The sequence below is a fragment of the Medicago truncatula genome, chromosome 6 (assembly GCF_003473485.1).
Source record: "Medicago truncatula cultivar Jemalong A17 chromosome 6, MtrunA17r5.0-ANR, whole genome shotgun sequence".
Lineage (NCBI taxonomy): Eukaryota > Viridiplantae > Streptophyta > Magnoliopsida > Fabales > Fabaceae > Medicago > Medicago truncatula.
This window is the reverse complement of record NC_053047.1, coordinates 10,489,163-10,502,665: the sequence shown is the minus strand read 5'-3', so window position 1 is coordinate 10,502,665 and position 13,503 is coordinate 10,489,163. Positions and strand designations below refer to the sequence as shown.

The following is a 13,503-nucleotide window of genomic DNA, read 5'->3' as shown; positions in this document are numbered from 1 at the left end:
AATAAAAACGACTCTCTTAAATATTTCTCCCTCTGTCCCAAATTGTACGACGTTTTGGGCATTTCACACATATTAAGAAATACAATTAATATTGTGTGGAAAAAAAATATTATGAATTGTTTTACAAAATTATTCTTAATAAATAATATGGAAAAGATAAATGAAAGAATCGAAAGAAGAGAGAGTAATAAATAGTTAAGGTTAAGTTTTGTCGTTGAATTTCTTGATAGAAGCAAAAGCCACAATCATTACTATATTGAGCAAGTTGGCTATCTTAACATGGCAATGTTATCTTAGGAAATCTATCCAATTTAAGCTATTATTTATTTGTATTGACCACAACACTTAACCAGTCATTTTTTTTATAAGAGCACTTAATCAATCATGTTAACAATAATTGCAAGATTAAGCATAGCTTGACATTTTAAAATTGGAATCATTAAGCATTAGGTTAGAATAATAAAATACCATCATTTTGAGGGCAACAATTAGTGATACTCAATTTGCATTTTTTTTATGAAGATTCTGGGAAACATATTTAAACTACAAAATCCTAAATAACAATAAAAATGTATTTGAAACAATTTCATATAAATCTACATTTTCATAAAATAATGCATATTTTGTTAGTCCCAAAACTATTTGAGGATTTTTAAATGTCCCTTAACTAAAATTGTTTATAATTGAGTCCTTGAACTTGACAATAATTTGTAATTGGCTTCTTAAACTAAATAGTTTTTCAATTGTCTGTAAAAAAAAATTGTAATAATTTTAGCTGAATTTAACAATAATTGTTTTTCTTTAAAAAAAAGAAAAGTACTCATTAGTGGGTTCATGAATAATGTGAACTTAATTTCAAATTTTCAATAAACATAAGTTTATAAAAGAAATTAGGCATAATTACATAAATAGTCCCTTAACTTAATTTTAGGTAACATTTTGGTCCTTTATATTTTTTTTTCTTTCCAATTTTAGTGCTTTACCTTTTTAAATAATTTCAACTTTAGTCTTCCGTTACTCTTCTGTTAACAAAAAAACACAATTTATATTATTCTTTTATTTTTTTTAATTTTCCTTTCACAATTACCCTTTAACCTTTTAATCTTTCACACAAATTAAAAACACAATTTGGAAAACCCAGAAATGTGAAAATAAGAGAAACATTGAAGAAGAGGAAAACGCATAAGGGAAAACGATCCAGAAGAAGAGACATATGATGCTTGTTAGCAAACTGCAACTGCACAGATATAATACTCAAACTGAAACTGCTGCAAACAATACTCAAAGTGCTAGTACTCCACCTGTCTCATCTCATAAAAAACCAAGAGGAATGCCAAGAAAAGTAACCGGAGGCACACAATGCAAGGTTTTTGTGTCTGTTGATGTATAATTGCAGCACAATCATTGTCACAAGCTTATACAATGAATAAACACAAAAACCCATAAACCACAAAAATTAGATCTAAGCAATATGCAAACTGAGATGAAAGAAAATGAAAGAGGATACAACACATAAAACCCATAATACATATGCAAAGGTACCACACAATTCCTACAACACCAAAATTTTCTTTCTCTATAGGGACCCATTTTTGTCACTGTTCAAACAATAGGTTTTAACCCACATAAACATTCACGTGGCTGGTGATTTCCACTGGATCAGGCGAAGGAACAAGAAAATGATTGGGTGTTTGAGCCTCATGTGAGTGATGAAGCAATTGATTGCAATTTTTGAGTTTGAGCTTCAAGTTGTAGCTTCTGCTATTTGACAGGAAGAAGATAACATGAGGTTAACAGAGAATATAACAGAATTTACTTAAAAGGTTAAGTGTGTAATGTTTTAAAAAGATAAAGGACTAAAATGGGAAAATAAAAAGATAAAGGACTAAAACGTTACCTAAAATTAAGTTAAGGGACTATTTATGTAATTTTGCCAAGAAATTATTGAACTTAAGTGTTTACATGATGGGTTGGAGTTTTGATGTTATGTGGGGCAAACACATAACTTCAACGATAACATTAATTATCAACAATATTGTATAAGTTATTTTTTTGGTTTGGATTGAATCGATTTGGCACACCAAAATCTAAATCAATTATTCTTTATAAATAAATGTTTATATTATATATAAGAGTGACACGCCTCAATAAATGTATACAATAAAATTTACGTATAACCTAGCAAAGACGTTCTGAATTCAAACTCAAATCATAGCAAGTACGAGCAGAAGCTCGGCCGTTTATGCCAATCCTATTGACAACATCATTAACCTTTGTGTAAAAATAGTACTAGATAACTTCAATAAAAATATTGAGTTTAAAGAGGCTGAAATGTGATAAATATAATAAGCAAATATATAATGTAGTGAAGTTAATTAATTTTCTTAAGTACATTAATCTCTTAAAAAGGAGACCAATGTTTGTTTCAACCTTAATAATAACAAAAAGAATGGATTATGAATAGGACTATTGATACTTAATTGTTGTGGAAACAATGTGTTACCGATTAACTATGCACCCTTTTTGGTAACCCAGGGTTTGATGACAGAAACAACAATGATTACAACAACAATGAGAAGTATCATGATGGCAATACACATCCATTTTCTTGAGTTTCTTTGCATTTTCTTTGCCTTTTGGAGGGAATTATTTCCTTGCTGCACATGATCTACTGCACTTGAAACCTGAATTCGATCATAAATGTAACTCATTAATCAAATTAGCCAGTTTTACTATGATTTTGAAGAATATTTTAGTCCGTATCAGAGACTGTTTTGACTGACAATCGATACTTTTCGGTTTTCAAGGACCAGATAGTTCGAACATTTGAAATTTTTGAAGATCAAATTGATACTTTTCAATTTTTAGGGACCAAGTAGGTCTGCGTGTTTTTACTCAAACACAAGTTTAGACCTTTCCATTACTCTATTTTTTTTATCCTGATTCGATGATGGCGTTATGTGCAAAGTGATGAAAAATACCTGTGATTCTATGTTGTCAAGCATGTCGCCTTGTGCATCAACTAACACTGCAATATCCATAAATGTCTGCAAAGACATGAGTTATAATCATCAGGAAAGAATGTAAATTGAATTAACAGTAGAATTAACTGAATGGACTGATTAAATACCTGTTGTAAATCAAGCAATTTCCTCTCAACATCCCTGACTGCTTCGTGTCGTTCTTGAATTTCTGCTAGGGTGTCCATTACCTACAAAAGATAACTCAAACGTGTGAGAGATAACCTTACAAGGTAGATTTTGCTTTTCTTAAAAATCGCTCAAGAATATTCTCTGGATCGTTGAATGGTCAAAATCAGGGATGGAATGAAGAAATAAGGAGAGATGAACCTGGCCTCGTCCTTGTTCCTGAATAGCCTTCTGGAAAATTTGTTCGCTGTCACCGGTCTCAATTAATCTGTCAATTGTCTGTACATTGTTAAATGATTAGAAGAAAAACTTCTAAAGCAACATTTTGTTCAATAAACGAAAAATTCAGTTAAAAAATTACCTCCTCATCAGCTCTCGCGCCGGTTACTGACAATCACGAAAACCAGAGAAAACGTAAAATTGTTAACTCCAAGTCGAGGTAATTAACCAATGGGATAACTTGGATAAGAAGAACACTAATAAGTAAAGAACTGAAACCTGTAAATACGCGTCTCTCAACAACCTCACGATATTCTTCATGGATGGCTTCTCTCAGGATCTGCAAAGATTTTGACATATATAGCAATTAAGTTGAAGATTATGAGAATGAAAAAAAACTCTTAAACAACAAATATGAGATAAACCTACCTGAAATTCAGCCATCTTCTCCTTCAGTTTCTTTTTCAAGGCACTACAGAATAATATAACACAAAAAAAAGGTAAAGATGAGTTCGGTTTAATAAAAACCCTAAGCCAATAATAATTATAATGTTGAAATTTGAGGCCTAAGGTGAGAACTTAATCAAATTCTTAGACCTCAATGAGTAGGAATGACATCATAAACAATTTAGAAATATGTTTTCAGAAACTACTGACATAGCATAATAAGCATCTACAAGTATAGTATGACCTAGTGTTAAGTGTTTAAATGATAGATAAAACGATGGATAATTACTGACATTGTCGTTGCTGTTCTTGACCGGTCAACAGCCGATCCTTTTCCACAAGCAGGCTTCTGCCTATTAGCCAAATTCTGCGACACATAATGTGATGAGTTAATAACAAGAATCTAGGTACTTAATAAAACACCGAAATACTTTCAGTAGAGATCATACCTCTTTGTCCAGCTCTTCAACTTTGGTCTTTAAGAAATATGCAGTTTTCTTAACTTCATCAACATCCTTCTCCATTCTCTGCTTTATAGCTGCAGACGTGAAATCAAGCAGGATAATTAGTTTACTACTCATTAACTTCATTAGATGCATGAGCCAGTGATTTTTCTTTTATTATATTATTTTGATCATAAACAAAAGGTTACGGAATATACAAAAGATTGATCGAAAATCGATAAAACAATATCATAATAACTAACCCTTCATGGCAGGAGCTTTGGTCACAGCCTTGGTCTCCTCATGGGCATCCTGCATAAAAGGTTTGCATAAAAATGTTTAAACAATTTTCAGTTCAACCTATAAATGTTTCACAAGAGCGAAAGTTAGTAGTCAAAGAAAAGTTACCTGGAGCTTTCTCAAAAGGTTATCGAGCTTCACATATTGTTTCTCAAGCTCCTGAACCTATTGAACGATTAATCAATAGGAACATTCAGTGAGTTAGACAAAAATAATTCAACATGAATGATGAATGTTAAAGCCATCCAGTAGTTATACAAAATAATTTGATTAATTAATAGGAATAAAATAACTAATCAAAGACAAGCTAAATCATGCTTGTTTACATTAGATGTATAAAGATGAATACCTTTTTGAAGAAACTATCCAAGCCAAGCTCTCCTGAATTCCTTCCATATTCTCCCAACTCAATGTCACCACCTCCACGACCACGAGGGATCTCAAATGATTCCTGAAAAAAAAAAATACCCATCAAGTTAATATATCGCTATACTCTTCATGTTGATGTTATTCTCTGCATATCCTAGTTAAATTACCCACATCTTTACTACGACTACATGCTCCGTAAACTTAAAAACCCGCACCGACATTAGATGCCTGTAAAATTCAAAGCATGAGCTGTCTCATGATCTCACCACGTGACGTTTTAAGCACTATTAAGGTCTATCTAGTGATATGTATTTCCAAAACCTAAAACTGTTAGAATATTGTTCTCTAAATGTTCCTTAGTGCAAGTGTATTCTGCTAATGTTCTGCAGAATAGTCTATGAAAATATTGGATTCAGAGTCAAAACACGAAGTCATGACATAATCACGGAAACTAGACATGACACTGACACGCTAATACCGGTAATAATTTGAGAATATGGAAGTGATTACATAACTCAAGGTCGTAAATCGAATTGCATTCAATACAAGCGTATTGGAAATTAAGAACTTCAAAGACGGTTTCTGTAAACATTCCATGAACTTTGTAAATACCAAAAAGGGTCATAGTTAGAATATCTCGAGTTACTGTTTTACCAAAACTGTCCACTAATAACCAAATCCAGTGAAAAACATGTTAAAGCTCCATCCATTATTTAATTTTTGTTTGATATAACATATTCCAAACATTGTTGACAAAACAAAAATTAAAACCAAGTGGATACTTAAATCAAGATTAATTGTTACTATCCATGGCAATACTTATTATAATTTATTTCCTCCTGCTCATGTTTCAACTGCTTTAAACCGCTTGAATCAGGACAAAACCGTGACCGAATCGCTCAATAACCGACCCTAGACAGTGTTGGTTCATGGTTCAGCTTCGGTTCGGTTTGTAAAACATTGATCAAAACACATATTCAATACAAAATATCAAACCATAAACAAATATGAAACAGGAACATCTCAAATTTGATAAAATCGCTCAAATAACGAAATCATATACAGTGTCGGCTCACGGTTCAGGTTCAGCCAGTTGAACGCCTGATTCAGTTCGGTTTTTAAAATTATCATTGCTCGAAACATAGATTCAACACAAAACATCAAACCTTAAACATAAACCAACACCAATTTAAGAACAAAAACATCTCAAATTTTGCACCAAACCGTGAAATATCAACCAACATTACCATCCATCACCTATATACAACTACAATGCAGCACAACTCACACACAAAAAACACCAAAATCTCTCTCTTAATCCAAAAAACCACATTCACCAAATTCATCAACCCCTCAATTTCTTGCCAAACAAGCATAACAAAAAAAAAACCAAAACTTTCCAAATCTAAACAACCCAACAGCACAAAACCAAAAAATAAAAAATACCCATTATTCAAAAACCTAGATCTAAACAAACCCACGTAAAAAAAATCAAAACTTGAATCAAAAACAGTAAAAAAAATTCAAAAAAATATTAAAAAATGGAAAAATTGAACATTACCGTTAGAAGATCATTCATTGTTGGTGAAAAGGGTGGAAAATTGAAGAATGTGAGAGGGAAAAGAGAGAGAATTCGAAGCTGGTTAAGACCTGGTTAACAACCAGGCCATAGAAGAGAAGAGAAGAGAAGAAAACAAACACAGTTAAAGAAAACGTGTTTTTTATTATTTTATTTTTCCTTATTTATATTTTTTTAATATTTTTTTGCAAAACGTAAAGATTTGAAATAGAAATATAGTGATGGAGACAGGCTGGAAAAAGGGTAAAGTGACTGAAAAATCACGTTTGCTTTTTTTAATTTTTGTTAAAGATTTGGTTTACTTGTGATTGTGATTGAAAATTATGTTTTTTTTTCTTAATGAATTATTTGAGTTTTTTATAAGTTAATATTTGATATATATATATATATATATTTTTTTTTTATATTTTGGTTTACTTAATGGATAAGTTGACTTTATAGTTAAGTTTGGTTCGAACTTTTTTTATTTGAAGTGATATGAAGCAAATTTAATCATAAAGTAAATTTATTCATTAAGTAAACCTAGCCAAAAACTAAGACAACTTAGATCTGTTTTATGTAAATAAATAATTTTTTATATATTATTTATAATTTTATTAAGATGGTTTATGAAGAAAAAAAATAACTTATGAGATATAAATTTTATTAGTGAGAGAGAATTTATTAATTAATATAAAAGTTTATTTATTTGCTTTTCATAATCTAAAATAAATTAATTTAAACGGACTCTTGGTCGGAAAAAAAGTAGCTTGCCGATGAAGCTACTTGATCATGAATAGTTATTTAATAATGAAGGTACTTATCACCATGTAAAGTATGGTCATGAACTTAGTTGGTCACCTTCAAATTTCTCTTTATGATGGAAAAGTCATTTGGAGCCTAAAGATGTAAACATGTTGAACTATGTTATTAATTTTTGGTGTCAACTCATTTCTGTGATTGCTCTTAGTTCATTGTGACGATATTCCGAACTCCCCTTACGACCCAATAATGGTAAGAGAGTTGATGGTTCGACATAGGGTTCAACGGACTCCTTCCGTTGAAGATGTTTATGACAGTGGTGCTCAAACGAAGACTTCCCGCGTGAGGGGGAGGGAGGGGACACAAAAATAATTAATGTAATAAACTCACACTTGATGAAAAGATTGCTCGAAAAAGTGAATGTTGAATAATATTAGATGAGAGATGACTTATAAACTCAATGTCTTAATATTTTGAATTACGATGTGGTGTTTAACCTCGCATGTGCTTTTGACCAAAGCGAGCAGGTTTAACTTGCTCCCTTTATTTGACCATATTTGTTATTAGATGGGACCGACCAACATTAGATTCGTTGAATTCTCTAAAGCTTGCATGCAACTCTTTGCTTATGAATGGAGCAAAAAAATAGTATCCATAGAATAATGAGAAATCGCTAATAATTATAATTTCCAGTCATGTTATTAGCCATTTCTCCTTTAAAATGGACATTATGTTTACTTTTTTTTTCAACATTTAATTGCCTACCCAATGTGGGATTTGTAACTTACAACACTTCAACAATACTTGGTCCATAGGTCTCTCAATTAGGAATGTCCTGAATAGTTTGTTTTCTATCTCAAGAGGACAAAAAGCACCTCTTTCTTCTATCTTGTCCATTCTCATATAGGGTATATTATACATTGTTTTATACAACATGGATCCATAGTTTAGTGCAAGATTTTAAAAATGTGAGAAATTTTAATATTATAGGTGATGAGAAATAACATATAACAATATTGCACATATTAAACAAACTCTATTTTAATGAAAAAGCACTTAACATGACATGAAAGCTAACACTTTTCTATGATCACGTGCAAGAATTGAAGCTAAAAGATGTTAACAAGGTCAAATACAACTAATGTTGTTCGTAATTTAGCAATAGGCTCTACTCCATTCATAAACAAAGAGTTGCATGCAAGCTTCCCATAGAGTCAACAAATCTAATGTTGGTCCCATCTAATGACAAATATGGTCAAATAAAGGGAGCAAGTTTGTAGTATCATTATCCAATCCAAACTACTAAGAAAATTAAAATCTATTTTGAACTAAAATTTCCACGAGTAATGAAATCCCAGTTAGGGATAGCATTCTTCCCTCAAAATAGAGCATCTACCTTTACAATCAAGCTGCAAAAAAAATTTAGGGAGACGCTGTGACGAAGCTCTTAAGGAGCCTAAGGGGGGAGCAGTGGCTCCCCCCACTAAAAATAAATTAAAAAGATACCAAAATGCATTTCATATTTGAAGAAAATTATGACTCTTCCTCACCTCCCTCAATTGTGTAAAATTGTATATGACTCTCCCTCACCTCTCTCCCTCAATTGTGTAAAATTGTATATAACTTTTATGTTAGTATCTTTTCGCTCCCACTAATATTTTAGGCAAGATCCGCCATTGAGGAGAATATTGACTATCAAACTTTTTTTTTGACAAAGTTGACTATCAAACTCTAGGAAGGGATGGATGCCATATATTGTGGATCGGTATATGACATCCATCAGAAGCATAAGTATTTTGTCATTTCTGAATTAAATATCTTTTTATAAATCAAAGTTATGGGGATCTTACGTGAACACAATTTCACATTAAATTTAAAGGTCAAAACTTTCCCCGAATTTACATTTATGTTTAAAAAAATTGCATGTATGTGAACAAATCAAACATAACAAAAAAAAAAAAACACCAAAAATATGCAATATATATCTTCTTTCAACACCTTATCGTATTTTTTCTTAACTGTACATTTTGTCTCCCTATCTTAAAAAAAAATGAATTTTTTTCTCTTTATATTAAAAATCAATTTTTTAATCTCCTATTTAACTTTTTTTTTCTTCGTATTTTTGGTCCCTCAGTCTCATTTTTAGACATATTTTGATGATGTAGCCTATTTATTTTTGATGGGTAGTGTTTATTAGTCATATTTTTACTGACTTGTATACTCAATGTGGCCTAAAAAAAGTTGGACAATAGAGGACAAAAAAATCGACTTTTAAAATAGGAGGATCAACACTTCAATTTTTTGTAAACAGGCGAATAAAAATATATTTAAACCATTTATTTTTTCATATCTTTTGGTGGTGGCCGGAGTTTGAACCCCGAACCTTACATATATTATGCATTATCCTACCAACTGAGCTAAACTCACGAGAAATTATTTTTTATATCTTAGTGTGAAGTGAGGGAGATGAATTTTTTGAAATTTAAATAATACGAATGTCATTTTCTGTATAAACTTAGGAAAGTTTTAATTTGTGTCCTAAAACCACAACTTAAAAAACTAAAAATAGAAATAAAATTTTGAAAATTATGTATTTTTTATTTTGAAAGTACAATTTGTTTTGACCAAAAAAGTACAAAATTTCATCATTTCAATATAAAATTTATCGGTTAATTCCTTTTTTCATCTTCTTAACCTGTGCACAATTTAGAATGACCCTTAAACTTATTAATTAGTATTACGAGGTGTACACTGAAATAAAGGAGGTGTTACTAGTAGAAACCAAAATCTTTTTACTTCAACAGTCGAACTTTGTTGGGGTCCCACTTATACATCCAAACACGACAAAGACAACCGCTGAGCAGAAAGAAAGTGTTTTTAAGGTTTCCATTTTTGTGTAGACAGTTCACAGTTCCAATTCCAATTTCCAAAAGAAGCTAACAAAGTACAGAATTATCTCTTTGCACAACAGGTATTGTTTTATTTCTTTTGATTCATTCAACCATTGAATTTTGATGTAGCTTAATTTACATGATCCATCTTTTACCTTTATTATTTTATTCAAATTATTTATTTATTTATGTATAGTTTGATTCAATTATTGTTTTTTTTCTTCTTACAAATGATTTTAATTATTGTCATTTGATTGATCATAATACTAGCAATTTCAACTAACAACTTAGTTAAGACCTGTTTGGGTTGACCAATGTGAGCTTATATACTGGTACAAGCACTTTTGAGACTGTTTTGGAGGGCATATGAAAACAGTTTGTGAGCTGTTTTTAGCTTATTTTCATAAATTCTACATGATAACATATGAAAATTACTTAGAGCTTATATTTTTTTTTGGTTACATACTTGGAGCTTATATGAAATCAATAGAACTTTATTTTTTTTACCTTTTGGTATAAAAATAGCTTATACATAAGCACTGACACGATAAGCGCTTATGTTATAAGCACCTAATTAAGTTTTTTTTTCCTATCCATCCAGACCAAAGCTACCAATTGGTGCTTAAATCTTGCGAAGTTGGTTCTGCAAGACATTTTCTATTTTACAAATTTTTCTGTTTTTGATTTGGAACTACCGGAATTAGGGTCTTTGACGCCCTAGTGAGTTCACGAAGGTCCATATTTCAGTTCTTTGGACCGGCTATGAGACTAATCCTGATTATTGAGCAGGATTTTATCCCTTGATTCTCAGCTTTCCGGTGTGAATTACTACTCTAGGATTCGAACTAAGCTTCCTTAGGAACTCCTCGTTATGGGGGCAAGTCTCTTCCACTTGATCAACACCAAATCGGTTTTCTGTTTTCAGTTTGTAAATTCTGACCTCATGTATTAGAGTTCAATTGAGTGATGGATTCCAAATATTTATGTAGTACAACTTTAGTGTGCTTGATGAACTTGCTGTTGGATTAATATACTATCATATTCTGTATTCTCTAAACGTTTTTAACTTAACACTTATTCTGGTTGCGATGTAGAATACATGAATAAGACACGATTGATTCTTTGTTTTCTCAGCAGAGGTACCTGTTTACTAGATAGGTCTGTTTGGATTGGTTTATTTGAGCTTATCTACAGGCATAAACACTTGTGAGACTATTTCAGAGAGCTAATGAAAACACTTATGATATAAATTGTTTTTAACTTATGAAAACAGCTTATGGCTTATATGAAAACAAGAATCAGTAAACCATGGCTTATATGAAAATAGTAAATCATGAGTTATAGTAAGCTTACCACAAATTCTCCAACATAGCTTATGAAAACAGCTTATGGCTTATATGAGAACAGTTTAAATTTATTTTATCTTTTGGTTTAGAAATAGCTTATACATAAGGACTTATATGAGAAACACTTTATAAGTGCTCAATTAAGTTGTTTATCTGAATAGGTAGATTTTGGGGAAGATTGCATTCTCGGCTCTTGGTTGTATCTGTGTTATTGTTTATCTAATATCAAGCAAGTCAACATAATATTTTTGTTTTGTATGTACATGTTTTAGGGACTTGCCAGATTCAGCCAACTTGTGATAATCTAGACATGGAAGACAAATCAACTATCTCTCTAAAGATCAAGACTGAGGATGAAAAAGAAGGCGATGTTAAGGAAGATAAGACTGAGTTAGAAGTAGAATTGAAGGTTAAGAACAAATCAGTTGAGAAAAAGAAAAAACATAAGGATGAAAAGAAATCAGACGATTCTAAAGATATCGGTGAGGATGGTAGTGAGAAGAAACATGGTGACAAGGAAGAAAAGGACAAGAAAAAGAAGGAAAAGAAAGAAAAAGATGAGAAAAGTGGCACAAAGAAGCACAAAGAGAAAGACGGCGATGAGAATACGGAGAAGAAAGAAAAGGTGAAAAGTAAGGAAAATAAAGACAAGGATGGAGTAGTTTCTGAGGATAAAAAGGGAAAAGGTGATGAAGGTGAAGACCTTAAGAAGGAGAAGAAGACAGATGAAAAGAAGAAGAAAAAGGAGAAGGATGAAGAGATCGAAACAAAGAAGGACAAGGGGAAAGAAGATGTAGGAGAGGTTAGTGAAAAGAAAGAAAAAAGCGAAAAGAAAGAGAAGGAGAAGAAAAAGCACAAAGATGAAGATGTGGAGAAATCGAAGGGAAAGGGAGATGAGGATGGCGGCGAAGAGAATAAGAAAAAGAAGAAGGATAAGAAAGAAAAAGAGAAGGACGGTGGGAAAACCGATGAAGGAGAAGAGAAGAAGGATGCGAAGAAAAAAGAAAAGAAAGACAAGGGAAAGGGAGAAGAGGATGACGGCGAAGAGAATAAGAAAAAGAAAAAGGATAAGAAAGAAAAAGAGAAGGAAAAGGATGATAAAATCAAGCCGAAGAAGGACAGTGAAAAAACTGACGAGGGAGAAGCGAAGAAGGATAAGAAGAAAAAAGAAAAGAAAAACAAGGGTGAGGAAGAACAGGACGAGAAAGATGAGAAAACAGTAATCAAAAAGAAAGAGAAGAAAGATGATAAGGATGAAGTTGTTTCGAGGGAGTTAGGTGGACAAAAGACTGAGGAGAAAGCGGAAGAAGACGAGGAAAATGACGATGGGAAGGAAGTGAAAGAGAAGAAGAAAAAAGAAGACAAGGACAAAGGTGGAAAGAAGAGAAAGTTAACTGGAAAGGATAAGTCCAATGATGTCAGCAAGTTGAAGCAAAAGCTTGAAAAGATCAATGGAAAAATAGAAGCACTTCTTGAACAAAAGGCAGACATAGAAAAACAAATAAGAGAAGCAGAAGATGAAGGATATGTCGTCGTGGAGAAGGCCAAGGATGCGGCTGAGTAGCTGTTCAAGGTTACGTGTAGAACAACCGGCACTTCAAATGAAAGGTGTGTATGTCTGATATGTGTCGATGTCCCACACTAACACAACATCGTCACACACGGTTTCTTTTAATTACTTTTATTTTCTCAAATGATTACTTTTTTTTACGTATCAGTGTCGTGTTCGGTGTCTGTGTTATTGCTTCATACAGGATATACTTTATTAGCTTGAAGACATTGTATAATAATAAGTGTGAGAACTAGATGAACGATTTTATGTGAATAAACATGTCTTTTGATTAGGTGATAAATGCTACACGTGTGTTCAAATTCATGGTTCATCCATTTTGATTTCATTCTCTATAACAATATTTTGTAATCTATGAACCAGGCAACTAATTGCAAAGTGAAATAGGTATTCTATTCCACAAAATCAACACATATCACACAACATCCAACTAAATGCTTTCAAAGTTT

The 13,503-nt window shown here is 31.9% G+C and overlaps 2 protein-coding genes across 3 annotated transcripts; one reads left to right on the top strand and one right to left on the bottom strand.

Moving 5' to 3' along the window:
- Positions 1–2,334: 2,334 nt before the first annotated feature.
- On the bottom strand, positions 2,335–6,645 carry LOC25495863 (syntaxin-132). The gene is made up of 13 exons (XM_013596117.2): positions 6,489–6,645; positions 4,908–5,009; positions 4,667–4,723; positions 4,522–4,570; positions 4,265–4,353; positions 4,109–4,182; positions 3,798–3,840; positions 3,648–3,708; positions 3,511–3,536; positions 3,351–3,428; positions 3,131–3,211; positions 2,982–3,047; positions 2,335–2,684 (listed from the first exon to the last, which is right to left on the bottom strand). The coding sequence occupies exons 1-13, from the start codon at positions 6,504–6,506 to the stop codon at positions 2,511–2,513; spliced, it is 918 nt and encodes a 305-aa protein (XP_013451571.1). The 5' UTR covers positions 6,507–6,645; the 3' UTR covers positions 2,335–2,510.
- Positions 6,646–10,064: 3,419 nt separating this feature from the next.
- On the top strand, positions 10,065–13,367 carry LOC25495862 (protein PXR1). 2 transcript variants are annotated; one of them, XM_013596116.3, is made up of 2 exons: positions 10,065–10,218; positions 11,757–13,367. In XM_013596116.3, exon 2 carries the CDS (start codon positions 11,795–11,797, stop codon positions 13,046–13,048), a length of 1,254 nt encoding a protein of 417 aa, XP_013451570.1. In that variant the 5' UTR covers positions 10,065–10,218; positions 11,757–11,794; the 3' UTR covers positions 13,049–13,367. The 2 variants fall into 2 exon arrangements, with proteins under 2 accessions (XP_013451570.1, XP_024642042.1); XM_024786274.2 differs by lacking the exon at positions 10,065–10,218 and adding an exon at positions 10,435–11,015.
- Positions 13,368–13,503: the final 136 nt, after the last annotated feature.

Excerpts from the sequence above, each read along its gene's own strand:
- LOC25495862 (XM_013596116.3), top strand. The coding sequence starts at position 11,795 with ATGGAAGACAAATCAACTATCTCTCTAAAGATCAAGACTGAGGATGAA.
- LOC25495863 (XM_013596117.2), bottom strand. Across the intron at positions 4,183-4,264 it reads TTGAAGAGCTGGACAAAGAG|AATTTGGCTAATAGGCAGAA; the intron begins GTATGATCTCTA and ends TATGTGTCGCAG. Across the intron at positions 3,841-4,108 it reads TCAAGAACAGCAACGACAAT|TGCCTTGAAAAAGAAACTGA; the intron begins GTCAGTAATTAT and ends ATTATTCTGTAG.